The 25,249-nt window shown below is 46.7% G+C and overlaps 1 protein-coding gene across 1 annotated transcript in view; it reads right to left on the bottom strand.

The window, feature by feature from the left end:
- The window catches only part of IZUMO1 (izumo sperm-oocyte fusion 1), a 74,731-nt gene that overhangs the window by 19,898 nt on the left and 29,584 nt on the right, over positions 1-25,249 (bottom strand). The window contains exons 4-8 of the mRNA XM_083161715.1: positions 15,669-15,752; positions 14,898-14,918; positions 13,525-13,539; positions 12,364-12,447; positions 11,332-11,382 (exon numbers count right to left, since the gene is read on the bottom strand). Coding sequence (XP_083017841.1) covers positions 11,332-11,382; positions 12,364-12,447; positions 13,525-13,539; positions 14,898-14,918; positions 15,669-15,752 — 255 coding nt within the window. The remainder of the gene's footprint in view (positions 1-11,331; positions 11,383-12,363; positions 12,448-13,524; positions 13,540-14,897; positions 14,919-15,668; positions 15,753-25,249) is intronic.

A 25,249-nucleotide genomic window follows, 5' to 3' on the forward strand; every position in this document is an offset into this window, starting at 1 on the left:
ATGAAATTGCCGTTCTTTCCCGCCTTCAGCCAACGCGCTTAGATAAACCAGAAAACCCACCCAAAAAACACATTGATATAATAGGGAAGGGAGGGTGGGAAACTTCACAGGAAGAAGAGGCAGACTCCTCCCACTCCTGCAGTATTACCTCAGCTAACTTGCTTTCACCTATGCCCTTATTGGTCACTCCGAGTCACATGCAAACTACAGGCACACACACAGCTTTGACTGTTTAAGCCACTGCATGCCTATGCAGCCATTCCGTTGTTCTAAACACTCTAACAGCTGATGTGTGACCTTAGTGTGCATTAAGATAATAATAACTTGACACAATAAATTGAGACACCTGAAATAAAGACTCGGAGACATAGGTTTGGCAGAATAATGTCAGCTGAAATTTATTTAAAAGGATTTTAAGCTAATTTTTAGTTTTGTTTAATTATTTAATTTTTATTTTATTTTATTTTATTTTTAATTTAATTAAATTTTTGGTGGCCAGAAAGAACGGCACTAAAACTAAGCCCACCCCAAAACTATTCTGCATGATTCAGCAAACTCATCAAACAGCGGTCTCCACTCAACCTACCATTGACTCCCCACCCAGCCGGGTGGGGTCGCAGCTCCCGAGCGGGTGGTCCAGCGAAGGCCTAAGCCAATGAGAGGCGAGCGCACCGAAAACAAGCCAAATCTGCAGTAAACATAACTTACATCAAGCCTTCAAATCTATGAAATTGCCGTTCTTTCCCGCCAAAGCGGAGACTCCGACGCCGGAGGCTCCGCCCGCCACCAAACTAACGTAATGAGGCAACTACTGTCAACAGATCCTCCACAAAGAAGAATAATCCGGCCCTCGTGAGGTGAACCCCATCGGGTCTGTACAGCTGGTGGAACCTATATCGAATGCGCTCGTGTGGGACCACAGCACCACCAGCCTGCAGAACCCAACGAGCAACTGCAGTGTTCAGTTTTTTCCTAGCCTCATCTATAGCTTTACAATCCCTAGCATCCCTCCAGGACAGGCGTGGGACAATAAATGACCAGATCAACTTACATGCAGGCCATTCTCCCTTTATGGCCGCCAGATCCTCCAATATCATGGCCCTCAGCTCCAACTGGGAAATTTTCCCGAGGTCGTTTCCTCCCAAATGTATGACCAACACCTCAGGTAAGCCATACGACCTCACATTATCGAGAAGAAATGACCTTAGCTTGCGCCAGGACATACCTCGAACTCCAAGCCAACGCACAAGATGGCAACCTTCAAATACAGGACCACACCCTGAAGCCATCAATTTTGCTGACCAAAATATGAAAGAATGACCTACTACCCACACCTTTAGGTTGTCGAAGCCCACACCTGGGGAAGAGAATGAATGAAGTGGGATTAGTCTTTGCTTAATAAGGACCGGTATAATCATATTAATAGGAGGATCTGCCAAAAAGAAAAAATTTATAATGATGCACAAATTTGGTGCTTGATAATGCTTCAATGCCAATTGAAGCCACTCCTAGACACAAAAGGTAAGATGACAAACCAGGGGAGGTAAGGGTAATGGACGGGAATATAGGTAAACAGGGGATTACTCGGCCGGAGGAAAAAACGTCTGAACCTGCTGAGGGACTCTTAATTGGTGCCTAATTAGCCGAATTATGATTGAGCCGAATTCAGTCCGTCAGGTCAGGCAAAAAAGCGTGAAAACTCCGGACGCTGGCCCAACAACAGAGCGTGGCTAATCCCCGAGTAGGAAACAGGTGGTATGGGGTAACATAGGAGTACAACCAAACAACTGGAAACCAAACATTCACAGATAAATCAGGACAAAAGATGCGGTCTGATGTATTTCTTGTAGCTAGCAGAGCGCCATCTACCTAGGGTCTTTATCTCCTGAACTGGCCAGCCTGCCCTAGCTGCTGATGTAGCCGCGCCTATCCTGAAGGAATGGGTGCCAAACTCCTCCGGTGCCAGACCCATATCGCTCAGACAACGCCGCATCATCCAGGTAAATTGGTACCTTGTTAAGGGCAACCCATTATAATGCAGCAGCCAAGACCCACCAACTTCTGGTCTCACTAGGGCATACTGACCGGCCAGCGTGACCGGGCAAACTGATGCTGGCGAAACGGGGGACATTGGCACCCATGTACCTTTAGCTAGCTGATCTGTCTTTGACCGCCTGATTCTGCACCAAAGCGCCTGATCATCAATGCGAATATCTGACGCCAGCAAGGTCGCATTCTTATGTTTGGAGGGGGCAACTAACTCCAAAACCCTCAGAGCTCCATGAAACGCCATGGAAAAGGCTAATCTAAACAACAAAGACTCAAACTCTGAGTCTGCATGGTTGGATACCAAACCTAACAAAGGAGGAAGCATGGTGCTGTCTATCGGGCGCCTACAGTCGGGAGCAGGGGGAGCAGTCCGCAGCCATCCCTTCATAGCTTTCCGCACTAAAAAACCCTTAGTAAAATCGCTAAGTCCCTTTAGCTGCGCAAAGAAGGATATGCCTGCTAGATACCGAACAGCTAGCGCCCTGGATTTGCCTGACTTGTAGATTGACCAGAGGAAAGATAACAAGAGCTGCTGCCCCTGCCTACCTGGCTGCGCTGACCCTCCGGAAAATTTTTCCCATTCCGACCAAGCCTGGCGGTAAGATCTAAGCGTAGCCGGCGCCAACGACAGTTCGGCTAACCCCTCCATTCCGGCCTGATGACCTGCCAAACATAAAGTGGGCACGAAACCCCGATAGTATCAGCACCCGGAGCCAACGATCTAAAACGCTCCCATTGGAATCGCGACAACGCATCAGCCACATCATTCTTCACGCCAGGAACATGCTTAGCCTTGAACAGTATATTAAACCGCAAGCACTGTAAGTATAACTGCGACAAAACCCTTAGTACCAACAGTGACTTCGCCTTTTGGTTGTTAATCGCGTGCACTGCGCTATAGTTGTCACACCAAAACAGCACGTTGCGGTTTGCCAAATGGGAGCCCCAGATTTCCATTGCCACCATAATGGGAAATAGCTCAAGAAGCAACATATCCCTAATGAGGCCTTCCTGCACCCAGCTATCTGGCCAAGCCTGCGCACACCAACTGCCGTCGAGGTAACAACCAAAACCAGTAGATCCCGCCGCGTCCGTGTAAAGCTGCAGTCTGGAGCTGTCAACCACGGGAGCTAGCCATATGCGAACCCCATTGAAATCCTCCAAGAAGGAGGACCATACTACAAGGTCCCGCCGAATTTCGGCAGACAGACGCACAAAATGGTGAGGTCTGGCCACTCCCGCGGTTGCACGCTCCAACCTGCGACAGAACAACCTACCCATAGGGATCACACGACAGGCAAAGTTAAGCTGGCCCAAGAGTGATTGAGCCTGGCGCAGTGTTACCTTCCGCGCAGACTGAAAGGCTGTGATCGTCTCCTTCAGCTTAGCCACCTTATCCTGAGGTAAACTGCAACATCCCGAGCTCGAGTCAATCTGGATCCCCAGAAATGACAAGCAAGTGACTGGACCCTCCGTTTTCTCCTCGGCGATTGGGACCCCAAACTGACCGAAGAGAGCACGGACGGTTGCCAGCAACTCCATGCATTGGTCCGTGTTTGACGGACCGACACAAAGGAAGTCGTCGAGGTAGTGGGCAATGCCCACTACACCAGCCGACCTCTCTACACACCAATGAAGAAAAGTACTGAACTTCTCAAAAAAGGCACAAGAAACCGAACACCCCATCGGCAAGCACTTGTCGATAAAGTATTCGTTCCCAATGCGGAAGCCCATGTACTTAAATGCTTCAGGGTGCAGAGGCAAGAGACGGAAAGCTGACTCCACGTCAATCTTGGCCATCAGTGCTTCCCTCCCGAATGCCTGCACCATTGCCAGTGCATCATCAAATGACTGGTACGCAACCGAACAGCATTCCTCAGGGATGGCGTCGTTTACCGACAAACCTGCAGGATAAGACAGGTGCTGGATCAATCTGAATTTACCTGGAGCCTTTTTCGGCACCACCCCCACCGGTGAGATAACCAGGTCTGGAAGTGGAGGCTCCGAAAAAGGCCCTGCCATGCGACCCAACTGAACTTCCTTCACAACCTTCTCCTTTAGAACTGAAGCAAATGAACGAGCGGATAACAAATTTCTGTAAGCTCCTCCAACAACCTCACCCCGTATAGGTAGGTGAAAAGCTTCGCTAAAACCTTTGTACAAAAACTCAGCAACCTCTCTATCAGGGTACAACTGCAGCCATGGTCCCATGGCTGCCACCTGCACCGGGGTGAATGCTCTAGCGAGCGGGGCCTGGAGTGGGGTTTCTAGAGGCCGCCGAGGTAGCCGCCCCTCTGCCGGGGCGGCCTCCCCGAAAGCAACCAGATGCCGGGTGATTGCCTGAACAATTTATACAAACGTGCTTGTACCTACAACGGTTGCCCAAGTTACAAGAAGAATTATTAAAGGCATAGCATTTACCTCTAGCTGTGCCCGGGGTGAATGACCTACCCCCAGGTGTAAAACGTTTCTGCGAAACACTGTCAGTAATGGCCCGCTGTGGCTGTTGGGGTGCGGAAGGAAGGGGGGCAGCTGTGCGAACCGACTCCAAGCCCTCCGCATGAGTCCTTGCTACCTCCATCCAAACCTCAACATCCTTGCACCCGAAGTCAATCACATGCAAGCAGTCCTGCTTCCGCCTGAACTGGTCATCATAATTTCTCCATGCTACACCCCCATACCTTCTGTACATGTCATGGACCATATGAATATATCTAATAATATTCATATGCTCCTCGGGCCTATCCTCCAAGTAACAGGCTGCGAAAACGCAGGATCCTGCCAGCCAGTTATCATATGATCTGTATGCTTCGGCTCCTATGCCCCCTTTTCCCTTAGCCGCTTTATAGGCCTTTTTGGATTCATCTGTCAGACCAAATAGGTCCACAAAATCACCCTTCTTAATCTTGGACCTACAACTCTCCCTCAGGCCTCTGAGAACCCGAGTATAGTCACAATGCACGACACCCGGCAAGTTCCTCCTCTTTCTCTCCCTTCGTGAGACTGCGACCGCCCGCTTACGTTTACTGCTGCGGGTGTGCTTACTCGCCTCCTTCTTGGCATATTTGGCTGCCCTCTTACGTGCCTTAGCCTTGCTGCCTGTGTCAGAACCCCCAACCGAGGAGGAGGAAGAGGAGGACGAGTAATGAGATGAACCTGAACCATCAGAACTGGAACCCTCAAGTGACGTATTATCCTCCTTTGAGGTATTCTCACCTGACGACTCCGCCTTTTCGACCCAAGTCTCATCGTCGTCGTCATCATCCTCCACATCTGGCATATCTTCATACCAATCGTCACCTTCCATGTCCTCCGGGACCTCATCTGCACCTGCAGAAACATTGGGAGGGGGCCTAGGGACCTGCGCTGCTCTACGTCTAGTCCCAGCTAACGGGACATTAAAATGCTCTTCTTCCGCCTCTGGTTGGAATGCGGAGCCACTGGGCCCCCCAAAAGCCCTCACAAACTCCGCGCACCCTGGGATAGGTTCCCTACTCACTCTCCCTGACCTGCGACCTCTCCTGCCAGAACTACTTTCTCCGCCGGGCACCCCGTCCACCAACGGGGCCAGCGCGCCTGCCACAGAGGACAGTGCCGCAGACAACAGTGCCGGGTCAAAAGCTGGGGCGTGCGGAGCATCCCTGCCAGCCCCCCTAGGTGCAGTAGCAGCCCCATGGTGGCCTCCCCGGGACGACCGCCTCCTACCAGCTGCAATCCTGGCAGCAGCTGCTGCCGGCTCACCGCCCTCCATTTCATTAACTGTGTCCTGACCTTCCCAAGATGGTATATAACCATACATGGGAGTCTCAGGATCAGGCACAGGGTCAATTAACACAGCATCCCCCTGTAAATCAGTGTGCAGACCTCTGCTAAGCCTGCCAGCTCTGCCTCTGCCTAGCGCAGCACCCCCGCCCCGCCCCCTCAGCTGCCCGGGCCTCGCCGCCATTCCGGGCCGTCTGTTGCTCCTTGCTGAAGCCCCAGCAGCTAATGGCCGCCGCCCGGAGACAGAGGACACCAGCGGAGACCCGCCGCTGCCTTCCACAGTCCCTCCGCGGCGAGCGCGTCCTAGGGACGAGCGCCCACCGCGTGACATCATCCTCCCCCGCCCGGCTGCAATAACCGGCGTCACAGGCCTAGCAGCAGCAGCTCCCCGAGCCGTACCAGCGCGGGCAGCGCGCCCAGCTCTAGCAGCTACCACAGCCGCCCGGACCACCCTGGGAGCAGCAACAAGCACCGGGGGCTGGACGGTGAGACTGGGTAAGTCCAGCTCAGCGCGGTCAGCGCCATCTTCCAGAAACCTAGCTGGGGGCCTGGTGGAGCGCCTCGGACGCTGGGGGGTGGTTCTGGGCATTCTTGTGAGAGAAAAAAATTTCTAGCACCACCACTAAACAAATGAGCAACGCTACCTAGCTGTGCTGAGAAGCGAATTTTTCCTCCAAACACTAAAATCACAAGCTGCAAGAGCAGAGCGCAGGGACACAGCTACTCACCTCAAACTTCACAGGAAGAAGAGGCAGACTCCTCCCACTCCTGCAGTATTACCTCAGCTAACTTGCTTTCACCTATGCCCTTATTGGTCACTCCGAGTCACATGCAAACTACAGGCACACACACAGCTTTGACTGTTTAAGCCACTGCATGCCTATGCAGCCATTCCGTTGTTCAAAACACAATAAAAGTTTAATTTATTATTTTCTAAGAACTCAAAATTATTGTTAAAAAACATGTTTCTGCAAACATCTTGTCCTGTATAATAGACCGACATTTACGAAGATGTCAGTTCTATTTCCCATGGAATGTTGATGGGCAATCAATCAGATACTATCTATTATCTTCTAGAAGATGCTAAATATATAAGAAGAAGATTCTGATTGGTTGCCCATAGCAACATCTTATGTGAAATACAACTCCCATCTTAGTAAATTTCCCCTATAATGTCTTACTGTATTTAAAATGAAAAAGTACAAATACCACAAATCGATCAAGTGTGCTTAAAATTAGAGATGAGCGCCGGGGCCGAAGATTTGAATTTGGATTTGGATTCGTTGCGGCGGTGAAAAGCTTTAGATTTGGATTTTTTTCAAAAATGGTCAAAAAACACCCAAATCACATAATTTTTGCATTTTTTTGTCCCTAGAGTAATATTGACCTCAATAACAATAATTTCCAGCCCCTTCCAGACAATTTTGACCACTTTACAGCTCACAATGTTGTTTTCATTCAATTTAGGCCAAGGTCTGCTGCAAGCTGGCTGGTTATTAACACATTGAGCTTCTGACAGTATAGTATGGGTGCAGTACACACAAACAATAAAGAAGAGAAAAATAGTTTAACATTTTTACTGGGGTTTTTTTGTAATGTGCAGCTTGTATAATGCTGCGTGGAGGCAGAACAATCACACATGGAATTTACAGTGTATACTATTGGGGTGCAGTACACACAAAAAAAATAAAGAAAAGCAACTTTTTTTTAATGGACGAGGCTTGTATAACACTGCATGGAGGCAGAACAATCACACACGGAACTTCTGACAGTAGTATATGGTGTATTGGATTGCAGTCATAGGCATGCGCAGCACATTTTATTAGGGGGTGCACCGTCAAAGGGGTGTGAGTAGCTCCACCTATTGGGCATGGCTAACACCGCCAATCAGCCATGTCTTCTGTGATCTATTGGCAGTCGCTACAATATAAAAAGTCTCTCAGCCACATCATAATCTCCTATTTCAGTTTTCATTTTCTAATTACTCTGTGTAACACTAACAGCACATGCAAATATATGGATGACGCAGGTATGTAGTAATATGACAATGGTCTAGTACAAGTAACAATGCAAACACACATTATTGATTGATGGGTGCTTCTTTAAATGGAATACAGTTCTAAAAAGCAAAAGTCTTTGGTTAAAGGTATTGCTAGCGGCAGGGAAGTGTTCATAAGGGTGGGCACAGCATTAGGGGGTGCCTGTGCACCCCTAACACTCAATGTGCGCACACCTATGATTGCAGTGCAGCACACCACACACCACAATGAAATAAAAAAGCTGACTGACAGCCTGCCTGTGTACTGTACCCCACTACATTGACTGACAGCCTGCCTAACACATGACCAGTACAATAACCTAGCACAAACCCCTCTGCACTGCACAACACCCCTCTGCACTGCACAAACCCCTCTGCACTGCACAACACCCCTCTGCACAGCACAAACCCCTCTGCACTGCACCCCTCTACACAAGATGCCCAGACCCCAGCACTGCAGAGTAGTGCGCAGCTTGTGGAAGCGTGTGTGAAATGGCGCCAAATTCTCGGGACACCTTTTCTGCGAGAAACCGACGCAAGATTACCGCGCTCGGCCGTGCTCAGGTTTCTGAATAAAGCCGGAAACTCGTGAACGAGCCATGGAATCGAAACATCTCTACTTAAAATAAATCTGTTTTACAATTTAACCGTGCGCAAACCATAGGGCAGGTTTTGCCCTCAACGTTGTCTTTGAGTAAGCCAAGGCTCTACACCTCTTCTTAGGATGAGTGACCAATGTCTGGCTTTCTGCACCTGCTTTGGACGGTGCAATGCTCTGCTTAACAGAGTGGATATATGACTTCCCTGGGTGTTTGTAGCTGTGGTCATGTGACAAATACAAATGGACCATCCTGTTTAAAGTAAATCAAACAAAAGGTCAGGTGCACAAGGAGAGATGATTGGCCAAGGACAACGAACTGGTGTACAGGAACATTAAGAAGGTTAGAGCAGGAAGTCTTCACTTTAGGAGACAGGACCTTACAGGACCTTAGTTGGAGAAGGCATGTTAAATACAGTGCCTTCATCTGCCATAAACTTCAAGGCTCATGTAGGTTGGACTTAATCATCTGAGACTTTGTCAAGATGGGCCAAACCATGGTGGTGGCACCAATAGCACAGATAGATACCTTAGGAACCCAGGGTTCCAGAGAACTCAGCAAAGAGATAAGAGAAAGTCACACAGCAGAGTGTGAGAGTACCTCCTTTTTATAGGTGGAGTTTGGCTTTTTAGGGTATTTCTTATGGATCCTCTTCAACGGTATGTGAGCATTGACATTAGATACATTTATTTTGAATTGGTTCTTTTGGCCAAAGCCCTTCCAATAAATAATAAACTCAAATTTTCTACAAAAAAAATTGTTCTACTTTAAAATGTCAGAATATTAGTTCTGAATACCTGGAGGACTCTAAACAGAGCAATGAAAAATTAATGGTTTGAGTAAAAATATATGAAGTTATTTGGGTGCTTAGAGTGTTAGAGGAAGTTGATACTCATAATCTATGGGGTCAATGAACAATATTGTAGGGTGTGATGAATCTAGGGGACAATTGCATGGGTGGGCATACAGTATATACTGCAGTCAAAGTAGGTTGTGTATGAAACATTTTCAATCTGCAAAAAGTTTATATTTTTTTGGAGGCTTTTTAGAAGAACTGGAGAAGTGTTTCTGCAGCAAGCATCTCAATACCAGGTAATAAAGATACTATAGATGAGAGCAGGTTGGGAGTTTGACATAAACTCCGTAGAACAAGTTATGATAGTAGTAGCAGACATATTTTCAGAAGGGAAGCACCCAATGATTTTAAGTAGCTAAAATGTACACCCCTAGAAAGGATTCTAGTTCTTGGTTAATGCGCTCAGTCGGAACATTGGACTGAGGGTATGGTGTGGAATAGTTTCATGAATGCCCTCCAAAATTGGTTACAAATTGTACATCATGGTCAGATGCCGTTAACAGTTGAACTTGGAACCATATAAAAACTTGCTCATTGATTTTCTCCCATTGCTTGAGGAACCCACGCCAACAGGGAGGTTATGTCTTATTTAAGAACAATGTGAAAGGGGGCTCAGGGATGATCTCTGTCTATATTCTTGGGAATCAGGACATCTTTCCATTCTGAATGTGTGGGAAATGAGAATGAGGAGGTCGGGTTTGCCACAGTTTGACTCTAAAAAGGTTTAATGTAAAGTCGTGGTTGTTTTTATACTGTAGTCCGAAAGAAAAAAGTTAAAAAAATTACAAAAAGATTACGTTTATTAATCATTTAACTAAGAGGGGGCGGATCCTGCGGTGTAACCTTTTACTAATCAAATAATGGCAAGTAACTGTACATACGGGTGAATCTGAACTGCACACTGGTCCACATTTCCTCCTCTGGCCAATGGTAGGGGACTGCGCATGCACGATTATGCAAGTGAAAGGCAGGGGTTGTTCCGACGGGTCTGCCCTGCGTTTCAAAAAAACGGTCGGCGCACACATAGAAATGCATGGCTGGCCCATCAGGATGCAGGCATGCCCTTGCCTGATTGGGGTGGCTGACTTCATATGATGTCAGTGTCCGCCCCTATTTTCGACCATGCAGGATAATAGTAAGTATAGACATACTTTTATCTGCAAAAGGGAGGAAAATCATTCGATGGTGAGTGACCATCGAATGATATTTTACCTTTGTGCAGCTGCATGCGAGCGGATGTGTAAGCGTACACATCTGCTTGCATGGTAGTGCGGGGATATCCGGCAGTGGGGCAGCAAATATACGCAGCATAGCGAGCAGGACTGAATCAGGACTTTAGCCTCAGTAGAGGAAATATGAAGGTATTATCTTCTTAAGGCCCATACACACTGGGCGACTTTCAGCTGAAAGCCGCTCAAAACAGCAAGTTTGAGCGGCTTTCAGCTCAAAGCCGCCCAGTGTGCATGGGCCGGTGATGAGCGGTGAGTGCTGCTGCGCGCTCCTGCATCATCGCCAGGAAAGCTGCTTATCTGCTGGTTATACCACCAGATAAGCGGCCTTGAGGATGGCTCTGCATAACGCTACGCTATGCAAAGCTGTCCTCCCCCTGCTGATGGCGCCGGGCAGGGGGAAAACGGCTCAGTGTGTATGCACTGTCCGGCTCCCCCCCCCCAGCGATGATAACGATCATCGCTGGGCATAATCGCCCAGTGTGTTTGGATCTTTATTCCGCATTCATTCTTTTGATTTTCGTTTCCAATTCCTTTTAAAGACATGGTGTAATGCAAATTGACTGTGGTAAGGTGAATCTGGTGCATAGGTTTGGTGGTTTCGTATGGGGTTCGGCTGGATTATAAAATTATTTTATTTTTATATCTGAGAGTTGGGTGGTACATTTGGGGCGTCAGTGTCACGTCCCAATATCCTGTACAATCTAGAAGCTAACATATAAAATGAAGGACTGGAAACATTAATTATGCATTTTGTGCTGTTCATTTTGTACAAATATTCAGGAGCTGGCACCTTACCCTTACAAGCTTTTCCAGAAGTACAGTAACAGCTGCATTTAGTAAACCAATCTGTGAAAGAGACAAGGAAATGGTTTTGTAGTATTTAAAGCAGTCTGATAAACCCTTTGAGTGCCAAGTGCCAATTTGAGGGATTGAATTGAACCGTGTGTATGGGGGGGGGGGGGGGGGGGCTTTCTAGTAAATATACCCCTTGGTGCTCCAGTTTCCTGCATGTTTCAAAAATATACTGGTACGGTAGGTTAATTGGCTCCCGAAAAAAAGAAACTCTTGTGTGTGAGTGTGTTCATGTAAATATGCTTAGGGCAGACTAACATGTTGTCCATAGATTTAACAAAGAAATCATTTGTATGGCACAATGAGGTTGGTTTTGTCGTCTTTTTAATTATTCTCACTTTAAATCTATGGGCTAAACTGCTGGAGTTACTGCAACTGGTCGGCTACTCTACAGCCTAGAACCTTACTTGTTTTTTAGTGAGCAGTGATAAATATGCTTTTTTTTCTCATTTTACTTGTACCCTCTCCAAAAGGAGAAGGGCCCCGTTTCTTTCCAAGCCCCTCAGAATCAAAAGGCCTAGTAAGGGGAAAAAGGTTCTGAGGGTTCCTCCTTGCCGAAGATTAAAGGGGACCTCATCCCTGATCTCTGAGAGGTCTAGGGTCATTGAAATTCCCTCTGCCTTTTGATTCAGGGGTACATAGAACTTCGGGTTTCTGGGAGCCGGCTTTTCAACCCAAGACCAAGCATTTCTCCATTCTGTATCAGCATGGGAATGGATACTAGATCTCCAGCCCCTTAACCCCTGGAACAAGAATGTTTCTCCTCTACTTACCAGGAGTCTTTGCTCAAACCCCGGTCGAGAACTCAACCAAACTTTTCTCAATTCCATGCAAGAGATTCTGCTACAGCCTTCGCATTGAAAAAGATACTTAGTCAGGTCTTTCCTTATTCCCTACCAGGAGTCGGTCCAGAGAGACCCACTTGATAAGAACAGATGCTGCACTTGATATTAACCAAAAGGCAGAGAATTATACCTGAGAGCTTTGGGGGACCTCCTACACATAGATGTTTCTCTTCTTCACAAGTCTGGCAGTTTGTAAATGTTTGTACCATTATACCTAAGGGGGAAAAAAAACATTATAGGTTATCTGAAGATATTGTACAATATATAACAAATTAAATGGAAAAATATATTGTGTTCCTATCACATTGATAGAGACCCATTTAGTAAACCCTCTCAATGACTATTGTAAAATAAATTCATTCTGCACAGCTATTTCTGGATGGGCCCACAATGTATACATCATGTTGTCAGAGCTGGATTAGGAGGGAGGGTAGGGGTGGCTGGAAATGAGCAGAATTGGTCCCCAGAAAGCAGCAAAAGAGCTGGGTGGGAAGAAGGTGGTCATTGGTGGATGCACTGCTTGAGAAGGGCTATTGAGTTTGCCCCTGTTCTGTGGCAGGCAACACCTGCACTGCTGCTGATGCCTCATGGAGGTGCAGGGTGTGGAGTACGGAGTGTGCAAAGGAGGGCGGTTCTGACAAGCTGGGGTGCCGACAGGTTGGTCAGGGATCTGTAAAATGGATGGTGTGGCCACTGGGAGGGGCGTGGCTGTGGTGAGGGGGCATAACCACACCCCTGTGAGAAGAAAAAGCCTAATTTGTGTGGATGGGTCCCGGCGGGGGGTGCGGGTGTGATTGCACACCCACACTGGGAGAGAGAGAAAGGTCAGACTGCCACTGAAGATGCCTCTTTCTCCAGCCCAGCACACATTGCTCGAGTTGGGGAGAGAGGCTGTGCTGCGGTGGCAGCTCGTCATCTCTCTCCCCACTACCCGGCTGCCTGCAATTGGGGAGGGAAGAGCGGGCCCTGGGCCCCTCCATCAGACCAGGGTAAAAAGTACCCACCTATCCCCCCTCTCTGCACCACTGCTGACAAGAAGGGGGTGGCCAGAGGAATGGGTGCAGGTCACACTGTCTTAAGTGCCCTAGGCCCCCCAAAGGCATTATCTGGCCTTTTAAATTGACTAATTCACTAACAGTAACTCAAACCACCAAGCACCACGTCACAAAACAAGACAGCATAAAACCACCATGACAAAAAAAAATATTTTGTTTTTGGGATATCCGGATAAGGAATACCCAACCTGTATTACATTATGATGCAAATACAAGTTTATAAAAGGTATACTTACCACAATTAAATTCACCTAGATAAGGAAACACAAAAATGGTTATAGAATTAGCTCAGTTTACTACATAATTAGATATTTGATTCTTTGTGTGCCCCAAATGTATTACTAAATACAGATGTGTCGACCCTCATCATTGCGGCAGTCAAGGGTGTAACTTCCATAGGTGCAGGGAGTGCAGCTGCTTTGGGTCCCAGAGGTGAAAAGGGCCACCTTCCCTGTCACAGTTCCATGTGGTATATATACAGGGCTGTAACTACCATAGGTGCAGGGAGTGCAGCTGCTAAGGCATACAGATGGAGCAGCTCACATTGGAGCTGCTCCCGACGTTTATACCGCCATTCGCCAGCCACTGCTACCCGCCGCCAGCCGACAGAAGAGGGCATGTGCGCACAAGATGCCCGCGAGCCCCTGTCACAGTTACATTTATTATATATAAGGGTGTATTTACCATAGGTGCAGGGAGTGCAGCTTCTAAGTTGAGAGGAGCCACCTTCACTGTCAAAGGAAAATGTGGTACATAGGGGCCCTTACAAACCTCTGCAATGTGGCCTGCAAATATCTAGTTAAACCCCTGGCTGCAGTAATGTTTAGCAAGTGTTCTCGTCACTCCTAGTCCCACAATTAGACGCACAAGCAGACTACTCTGATTACTACGATTGTGCTAATTCCGTAAGTCCTGCGACAGTACAGAAATCGCTATTCACTAGGCGCATGCCGCGCGCACATGGGTGAGCTCTCAAACTGCAATCACATTCTGGAAAAAAACAATATTGAGCGCTGAGCTGCATAATTACTGCATGTAACGTATACACAGTATTATTAAACACAGTCCCAAATAGATAAATCGGATATATTCAATTCAGTATACTCACTGTATACATAAGTTGGTTCTCCGTTAAACAAAAAAAGGCCCAAAGACTCCAGTGAGCGTCCCCGGCCCCTGGTGCAGTCCTATATTGTGGCCTTATCCAAGATCTCCTCAACAGTCCTGGACATCAGTGTGGCCAATATAATGTGCGCTCTGTCCCCCTCAACGCGTTTCTCCGCCCGTAGCAAATATATGCGGCTTCTTCCGGAGGTACCTCTGAAAGGAAGCCACGGTAATGGGAGATAGTTGGGAGTCCCCCCTGCTGGAGATTGAGGGGCTGGGGGCGTGGCCTCACAGGAGTGCTGCGAGCATAGGCCATGCCCCCTTGCCTGCGGCACACGCTCGCTCCCTCATTCTGTCTTTCAGAAGTTGGGGGTATGCAAAATGGCAGGATCATTGCTTAGTAGTTTATCTATCTCCACTTTATCACTCTCCAAGGCTTAGTACATCTACCCCATAATAAGTCCTGATATGTTATAAACTAATAAAGTCTATGTAAGCCTACCTTTCTTGTTTGGACAGACTCCTAAAAAGAAGTGCAACAACATTAGAAAATAATAAGAGTACTGAAACATACAGGAACAGTGGCCTGACGGCTAACCAGTGCCACGTTTACATGCACGTTGTGGTGGGAGTAAGGTAGGGAGTACCTAGGATGTTTCTAGTGATGATAAAACAAATATTGCTGCACTACTGGTTGTTGTACAAGGATGTGGTTGGTATCCTGACATTGCTCAGAATCCCAATGTGGGAATCCACGACAGCCAGAATCCTTAACGTATGCATGCCAGGGAGGGTTACGTTTAGGTTACGGGGAGGGCAGGTAGGGGTTAGGCACTAGGGAGAACACTAGTCTGTGGGAAGGGGAAGATAGTATTAGGCTATAAGGAGGGGGGGGGGGGGGTTAGGCTGTGGGAGGGGGAAGTTGGGGTTAGTGTGCAAGGAGGGAGAGTTAGGGTTAGGCTGTGGGAGGGGTAAGTTGGGGTTAGTGTGCACGGAGGGGGTTAGGGTTAGGCTGTGGGAGGGAGAGGTTGGGGTTAGTGTGCAAGGAGGAAGGGTTAGGCTGTGGGAGGGGGAAGATGAGGTTAGTGTGCAAGGACGGAGGGTTATGGTTAGGCTGTGATAGGGAGAAGTTGGGGTTAGTGTGCAAGGATCGGGAGGTTAGGGTTAGGCTGCAGAATTGGGAGGTTGGGGATAGGCTGTGTGAAGGGAGAGTTAGGTGTCTCCAACCACATCTGATACAGGCCCAGGCTGTGTAAATTAATGTCTCACTTACTTTTACTAAACTCTACAAGAATCACATGGAATTTTTCTTTGAGTTTGTTGAACCGTGTTCCTATTAGGTTGATAAACTGGACATCTGGAATCCAAAAAGATTATATTTTGAAAAAGGTCCGAAAATGCAGATGCAAGGTACAAAACACTGCCAATCGGAATAGTTATAATAAAGTCGGCAATCTAACATAGGCAAAAATAGACAACGTTCAGGTGACCTCATCCGGTGGGTCCCTAACACTAAGGTTCAAGTCCAGGGTGCGGGCAAGTCAACACAAGCCAACTGCTCCAAGGCACCACACTGGTGACAGGCTAAAGTGTTAGTAGGTGGAGTATATACATACGGAGAGGTCTTAATTAGAATGCAACAAAGTGTTAAGGGGTGATCACACGGGCTGGAGGCTGGGCAACTTTGACTATGTGATTTTGCTGAGTCAAAAACGCGATGGCTATGACACCTGGTGGCCATCCCCAGCAGCAGCCCGCGTTTACAGCTAAATAGACACTGCAGCATCTAGTCAAAATATTCTTGCCTGCAGTGTCTATTTGGCCGGGCGATAGCAACACTGCGGGGCCGCACATCGCTATCGCCTGCTCATGGGCGTCCCCATGAAAATGCTGGGTATTCCCAAGGGATTGCAGGCGGAAGGAGGTGTGCCGGGGTGGGTGGCTGATGTCACATGGCGTCAGCCACACACCCTGTCTTCGACCGGAAGCTCCACTGACTGCGAGTAGATACGGCGGTGGTGGCGGCGGGGCAGCGATTCGGGTTTAGCAGCTTACCGAGTCAACCAGAATCAGGGGCAATGTCAGATATGTATTACCATTAGAGGAGAAACAAATCCACACACTTTTGCACCTTGAAAAAGGCCCTCAAAGAGGGTCTAAAACACGTCGGCACTGGGCCGTAGGATTCACTATCAGACTGTTGGGAACACTCGGCTGATAACATCGCAGAGTCTGGAGCAGTGTTTAACCTGGGATTATGCACTGAAACACGCTCACTTTGAACTATTACAACTCACAAGCCAGTATTGTCTGAACTAAGTGCACCTACGTTCATGTAAGGATCATTGATGAATTTAAACTGAAATTTTAGCGTATTTTATTAATACTTTCTCTGTTTTATTGTTTACATTAAAATTGTATATTACAGTATATGCATTTTATCTTCTATTATTCCGGGGAGCAATACACATATCACCGATTACAGCGGAAAAGAGAATTTACACGAATGTGAAACATTCATTACAGAGCGCTGGTTAAGTGTTTATCAACATTGTTTTCTACTCTATTGGTGATGTGACGGGATGAGGAAACCCAATTTAGATTGACACTGCCTGAGGTGCTTGTTTGCGCACCTACGGTAACATTTAACCCCTTCCCGACATTTGACGTACATTTACGTCATGGTCGGGAAGTACTTCCCGACACATGACGTATATATACGTCATGGCTTCTAACTGTCACTGCGTCTATAGACGCGGTGACAGTTTCAACATGTCTGCTGTCCCTGACAGCAGACATGTCCCTGCATGCCCAGGGGGGGCTGCGATGCCGCCCCCCCGTCGGCGATCGCTGTGATTGGCTGTTCAGTGTGAACAGCCAATTACAGCGTTTTCTGTGTCACCGGCGAATAACGTTCGCCGGTGACACGCGATCGGAGGTGATTGGTGCTGTAAAGTACAGCACCAATCACCGCGGGGTGTAAGGGTGACACTGGTGTCACCCCACCTCACCCCGCCCGCCCCCAAAGGCCGTGATTGGTTCGTCGGACCGACGGACCAATCACAGCCAAGGAGGGGGATTTAAACTAACGGTGACTGCACTGCAGACGCCATTCCGGTCTGGAATTGCGTGCAGTGCGGTCACCGTGCCTAGCTGCCGCAGTATACTGACCTGAACCGAGCAAAATACTTACCTGATCACTGCTTCATTACTGCTTGTAGTGTGCTGGATGCTTCCTGGATCCTGTTACTACTTGTGACTTCCTGTGTTGTGAACTTGTGCTGCTGCAGTGTAATAGCGTTAGATAGAGAGAGATAGATAGAGAGATAGAGAGAGATAGTGTCAGAGAGTGCTATATTTTGTGCTGCTGCAGTGTGATATAGTTATAGATAGAGAGATAGAGAGAGAGAGATAGAGAGAGATAGAGAGATACTAGTGACAGATTGTGCTATATATTTTTTATATAACTGACTGCTGCCCCCCCTTTTGTGCTGATCAGTATAAATTAACTGATCAGCAATTTTTTGGGGGCGCAGGGTTTTTTTTATATATATATATACCTGTCAGTGCTGCTGCTGCAGTGTTATAGAGTGATAGATAGTGAGAGATAGAGAGATAGAGAGATAGAGAGAGATAGTGACAGAGAGTGATAGAGACTGCTATATTTTGTGTCTGCTGCCCCCATTTTGTGCACCCCCAGCAACTTTTTGGGGGTGCAGGGGTTATTTTTCATATATATAACTGTCAGTGCTGCTGCTGCAGTGTCATAGAGTGATAGATAGTGAGAGATAGAGAGATAGAGAGAGAGAGAGTGATAGAGAGTGCTAAATTTTGTGTCTGCTGCCCCCGCCTTTTGTGCTGATCACTATATCTGAGGTGATCAGCAACTTTTTGGGGGTGCAGAGGTTTTTTTTTTTTTATATATATACCTGCCAGTTGCTGTCAGTTGCACCAAAGGTTGTGCACCTGCTGCCCCTCTCTGGTAATCAGTGTCGCATCACTGATCACCTTTTTTTTTTTGAGGCTGCTGTGTGGTCTTTTTTTAATTTTTTTTTTACACACACTGTGATTTTGTGGGTGTCCTGTGGCCACTGTGCGCTGATCAGTGACGTACATCACTGATCAGCTTTTTCGGCACAGGGTTGATCTTTTTTTTTTTTTTTTGATCAAATTCCTGTTGCCTTTGAGCGCTGTTCAGTGACGGACGTAACTGACCAACATCTGTGCTCAATTTTTGGCGCAGGACCTTTTTTTTTTTTTTTTTAACCCCTTCAATTTTTTTTTTTTTTTAACCCCTTCAATTTTTTTTTTTTTGTATAAAGTATTTTTTTTTTCTGCACTACATACACACTACACACCACATACCCCCCGGGTTGAAATAAAGTTTGTACCCCCCCCTACACTATACACGTGTTGAAACATTTCACTACCAGTAACACAAAAATAAAAATGGCATCCCAAATGTCATCCCAAATGTCATCCCAAATGTCATCCCAGTCATCCAGAAGAATGTATTCAGCGGAGGAGGCATATGCCATGCTTGCCTCTGACTCTGACACAGCCAGTGATGCAAGCGGGGAATTTGAAGGCTTCGTCTTAAGCTCCTCTTCCTCCTCTAGTGATGAGGGACCCCCTCAAAGACGCCCCCGTAGAGCAGCTGAGACCCCCCCCCCCAATAATTGATCTCGTATGGACCCCACCACCAGACAATTTTGAGCCCCAGGTTCCTGAGTTTTTGGCCATGCCAGGAATCCAATTTGATTCCACAGGTCTCAGAGAAATTGACTTTTTCAAATTATTTTTCTCTGATGATTTTATAAATTTAATTGTGGACCAAACTAATTTATATGCCCAGCAGTTTATTGCTCAAAACCCCACGTCATCATTTGCTAGGTGGACCCCTGTAGATGCAGTAGAGATGATGACGTTTTGGGGTCTGGTGTTTCATATGGGCATAGTAAAAAAGCCAGAAATTAGGCAATATTGGAGTACAGATGTTCTGTACAGCACCCCATTTTACCGTATGGCCATGCCCCGGGCTCGATTTTAGACGATCCTTAAATTTTTGCATTACAACGATAATGCACAGTGCCCACCCAGAGATGATCCCACCTTTGACCGGCTATTCAAAGTCAGGCCGGTCATTGATCATTTCAGTGCCAAATTTGAAGAGATGTACATCCCAGATAAATTCATTTGCATAGACGAGTCCCTTATACATTTTAAAGGAAGGGTTAAATTCCGCCAGTACCTTCCCAGTAAGAGGGCAAGGTATGGCATAAAAATGTATAAGCTGTGTGAAAGCACCTCAGGGTACACCCACAGGTTTAGGGTATATGAAGGGAAGGATTCAAGAATTGAACCGCCAGAATGCCCCCCCTCCCTCGTAGGTGTTAGTGGAAAAATTGTCTGGGATTTAGTGCACCCCTTCCTGGATAAAGGTTATCACCTCTATGTGGATAACTTTTACACCAGCATCCCCCTGTTTAAGGCCCTTGGTTCAAGAGGTACAGCAGCTTGCGGTACTGTGCGCAAGAACCAAAGAGGCCTCCCAAAAACGCACATTGCCCAAGTAATGAGAAGGGGTGAAAGCAGGGGAATATGCACCGAAAATATGTTGTTGGTCAAATATAAGGACAAGAGGGATGTCCTTATACTGACAACAATTCACGGAGACAGTACCACCTCCGTCCCTGTACGAGGTACCAGTACCCACACCTCCAAACCTAATTGTATCCTGGATTACAATAGGTACATGGGCGGAGTGGATCTTTCAGATCAGGTACTGAAGCCGTACAGTGCCCTGCGGAAAACAAAAATCTGGTACAAGAAGCTGGCCGTGTATATCATCCAGATGGCACTGTATAACGCTTACGTGCTATTCCGTTCTACCGGCCAGAGGGGGACATTTATGCACTTTCAAGAGGAAGTCATAAAGGGCCTAGTATTTGGGAACCAGCAGGCAGAGGGCCCCAGTACTTCTAGTACTGGCCCCCGTATTGTACCAGGGCAGCATTTTCCTGATTAAATCCCCTCCACTGGAAAAAAGGGCAGGACACAAAAAAGGTGCAAAGTTTGCTATAAAAAGGGAATAAGAAAGCAAACTATTTTCCAGTGTGACACTTGCCCCGACAAACCCGGCCTATGTATAAAGGAGTGTTTTAAAATATACCACACATCTATGGATTTTTAGGTTCATCATTTCACCGTGCTTCGGGGGTCTTGCTAATGCCACATAGCACCCACCATTCATTCCACCAGAATCTGAGCCGCAAAATCCCAAAATCACTCCTTCCCTTCTGAGTCCTGCCATGCACCCAACTGGTATTTTTTGGTCACATGTGAGGCATTGCCGTACTCGGGAGAAATTGGGGCACAGATTTTGGGGTGCTTTTTCTCCTTCATTCCTTGTGAAAATGAAAAATTTTGAGCCAGAACTGCATTTTTGTGTAAAAAAATGTAATTTTTCATTTTCACTGCCCAGTTGTATCAAAATTGGTGAAACCCCTGGGGGTTTGAAATGTACACTATACCCCTAGATGAATTCCCTGAGGGGTGTAGTTTGCAAAATGGGGTCACTTGTGGGGGGGTTCCACTGTATTGGTGCTTTGGGGGTCTTGCTAATGCGACATAGCACCCACCAACATTCCACCAGAATTTGTGCTGCAAAATCCAAATATCACTCCTTCCCTTCTGAGTCCTGCCACTTTTTGGTCACACATGAGGCATTGCCGTACTCGGGAGAAATTGGGGCACAGATTTTGGGGTGCTTTTTCTCCTTCATACCTTCTGAAAATGAAAAATTTTTAGCCAGAACTGCATTTTTGTGTAAAAAAATGTAATTTTTCATTTTCACTGCCCAGTTGTATCAAAATTGGTGAAACCCCTGGGGGTTTGAAATGTACACTATACCCCTAGATGAATTCCCTGAGGGGTGTAGTTTGCAAAATGGGGTCACTTGTGGGGGGGTTCCACTGTATTGGTGCTTTGGGGGTCTTGCTAATGCGACATAGCACCCACCAACATTCCACCAGAATTTGTGCTGCAAAATCCAAATATCACTCCTTCCCTTCTGAGTCCTGACACTTTTTGGTCACACATGAGGCATTGCCGTACTCGGGAGAAATTGGGGCACAGATTTTGGGGTGCTTTTTCTCCTTCATACCTTCTGAAAATGAAAAATTTTGAGCCAGAACTGCATTTTTGTGTAAAAAAATGTAATTTTTCATTTTCACTGCCCAGTTGTATCAAAATTGGTGAAACCCCTGGGGGTTTGAAATGTACACTATACCCCTAGATGAATTCCCTGAGGGGTGTAGTTTGCAAAATGGGGTCACTTGTGGGGGGGTTCCACTGTATTGGTGCTTTGGGGGTCTTGCTAATGCGACATAGCACCCACCAACATTCCACCAGAATTTGTGCTGCAAAATCCAAATATCACTCCTTCCCTTCTGAGTCCTGACACTTTTTGGTCACACATGAGGCATTGCCGTACTCGGGAGAAATTGGGGCACAGATTTTGGGGTGCTTTTTCTCCTTCATACCTTCTGAAAATGAAAAATTTTGAGCCAGAACTGCATTTTTGTGTAAAAAAATGTAATTTTTCATTTTCACTGCCCAGTTGTATCAAAATTGGTGAAACCCCTGGGGGTTTGAAATGTACACTATACCCCTAGATGAATTCCCTGAGGGGTGTAGTTTGCAAAATGGGGTCACTTGTGGGGGGGTTCCACTGTATTGGTGCTTTGGGGGTCTTGCTAATGCGACATAGCACCCACCAACATTCCACCACCAAAAATCACTCCTTCCCTTCTGAGTCCTGCCATGCACCCAACTGGTATTTTTTGGTCACATATGAGGCATTGCCATACTCGGGAGAAATTGGGGCACAGATTTTGGGGTGCTTTTTCTCCTTCATACCTTCTGAAAATGAAAAATTTTGAGCCAGAACTGCATTTTTGTGTAAAAAAATGTAATTTTTCATTTTCACTGCCCAGTTGTATCAAAATTGGTGAAACCCCTGGGGGTTTGAAATGTACACTATACCCCTAGATGAATTCCCTGAGGGGTGTAGTTTGCAAAATGGGGTCACTTGTGGGGGGGTTCCACTGTATTGGTGCTTGGGGGGTCTTGCTAATGCAACATAGCACCCACCAACATTCCACCAGAATCTGAGCTGCAAAATCCAAAAATCACTCCTTCCTTTCTGAGTCCTGCCATGCACCCAAATGGCATTTTTTGGTCACATGTGAGGCATTGCCGTACTCGGGAGAAATTGGGGCACAGATTTTGGGGTGCTTTGTCTCCTTCATTCCTTGTGAAAATGAAAAATTTTGAGCCAGAACTGCATTTTTGTGTAAAAAATGTAATTTTGCATTTGCACAGCCCAGTTGTATCAAAATTGGTGAAACCCCTGGGGGTTTGAAATGTACACTATACCCCTAGATGAATTCCCTGAGGGGTGTAGTTTGCAAAATGGGGTCACTTGTGGGGGGGTTCCACTGTATTGGTGCTTGGGGGGTCTTGCTAATGCGACATAGCACCCACCAAAATTCCACCAGAATCTGAGCTGCAAAATCCAAAAATCACTCCTTCCCTTCTGAGTCCTGCCATGCGCCCAAATGGTATTTTTTGGTCACATGTGAGGCATTGCCGTACTCGGGAGAAATTGGGGCACAGATTTTGGGGTGCTTTTTCTCCTTCATACCTTCTGAAAATGAAAAATTTTGAGCCAGAACTGCATTTTTGTGTAAAAAAATGTAATTTTTCATTTTCACTGCCCAGTTGTATCAAAATTGGTGAAACCCCTGGGGGTTTGAAATGTACACTATACCCCTAGATGAATTCCCTGAGGGGTGTAGTTTGCAAAATGGGGTCACTTGTGGGGGGGCTCCACTGTATTGGTGCTTTGGGGGTCTTGCTAATGCGACATAGCACCCACCAACATTCCACCACCAAAAATCACTCCTTCCCTTCTGAGTCCTGCCATGCACCCAACTGGTATTTTTTGGTCACATATGAGGCATTGCCATACTCGGGAGAAATTGGGGCACAGATTTTGAGGTGCTTTGTCTCCTTCATTCCTTGTGAAAATGAAAAATTTTGAGCCAGAACTGCATTTTTGTGTAAAAAAATGTAATTTTTCATTTTCACTGCCCAGTTGTATCAAAATTGGTGAAACCCCTGGGGGTTTGAAATGTACACTATACCCCTAGATGAATTCCCTGAGGGGTGTAGTTTGCAAAATGGGGTCACTTGTGGGGGGGTTCCACTGTATTGGTGCTTGGGGGGTCTTGCTAATGCGACATAGCACCCACCAAAATTCCACCAGAATCTGAGCTGCAAAATCCAAAAATCACTCCTTCCCTTCTGAGTCCTGCCATGCGCCCAAATGGTATTTTTTGGTCACATGTGAGGCATTGCGGTACTCGGGAGAAATTGGGGCACAGATTTTGGGGTGCTTTTTCTCCTTCATACCTTCTGAAAATGAATAATTTTGAGCCAGAACTGCATTTTTGTGTAAAAAAATGTAATTTTTCATTTTCACTGCCCAGTTGTATCAAAATTGGTGAAACCCCTGGGGGTTTGAAATGTACACTATACCCCTAGATGAATTCCCTGAGGGGTGTAGTTTGCAAAATGGGGTCACTTGTGGGGGGGTTCCACTGTATTGGTGCTTGGGGGGTCTTGCTAATGCAACATAGCACCCACCAACATTCCACCAGAATCTGAGCTGCAAAATCCAAAAATCACTCCTTCCTTTCTGAGTCCTGCCATGCACCCAAATGGCATTTTTTGGTCACATGTGAGGCATTGCCGTACTCGGGAGAAATTGGGGCACAGATTTTGGGGTGCTTTGTCTCCTTCATTCCTTGTGAAAATGAAAAATTTTGAGCCAGAACTGCATTTTTGTGTAAAAAATGTAATTTTGCATTTGCACAGCCCAGTTGTATCAAAATTGGTGAAACCCCTGGGGGTTTGAAATGTACACTATACCCCTAGATGAATTCCCTGAGGGGTGTAGTTTGCAAAATGGGGTCACTTGTGGGGGGGTTCCACTGTATTGGTGCTTGGGGGGTCTTGCTAATGCGACATAGCACCCACCAAAATTCCACCAGAATCTGAGCTGCAAAATCCAAAAATCACTCCTTCCCTTCTGAGTCCTGCCATGCGCCCAAATGGTATTTTTTGGTCACATGTGAGGCATTGCCGTACTCGGGAGAAATTGGGGCACAGATTTTGGGGTGCTTTTTCTCCTTCATACCTTCTGAAAATGAAAAATTTTGAGCCAGAACTGCATTTTTGTGTAAAAAAATGTAATTTTTCATTTTCACTGCCCAGTTGTATCAAAATTGGTGAAACCCCTGGGGGTTTGAAATGTACACTATACCCCTAGATGAATTCCCTGAGGGGTGTAGTTTGCAAAATGGGGTCACTTGTGGGGGGGCTCCACTGTATTGGTGCTTTGGGGGTCTTGCTAATGCGACATAGCACCCACCAACATTCCACCACCAAAAATCACTCCTTCCCTTCTGAGTCCTGCCATGCACCCAACTGGTATTTTTTGGTCACATATGAGGCATTGCCATACTCGGGAGAAATTGGGGCACAGATTTTGAGGTGCTTTGTCTCCTTCATTCCTTGTGAAAATGAAAAATTTTGAGCCAGAACTGCATTTTTGTGTAAAAAAATGTAATTTTTCATTTTCACTGCCCAGTTGTATCAAAATTGGTGAAACCCCTGGGGGTTTGAAATGTACACTATACCCCTAGATGAATTCCCTGAGGGGTGTAGTTTGCAAAATGGGGTCACTTGTGGGGGGGTTCCACTGTATTGGTGCTTGGGGGGTCTTGC

Source organism: Crinia signifera, chromosome 19 (assembly GCF_055691185.1).
Source record: "Crinia signifera chromosome 19, ASM5569118v1, whole genome shotgun sequence".
NCBI classification, from domain to species: Eukaryota; Metazoa; Chordata; class Amphibia; order Anura; family Myobatrachidae; genus Crinia; species Crinia signifera.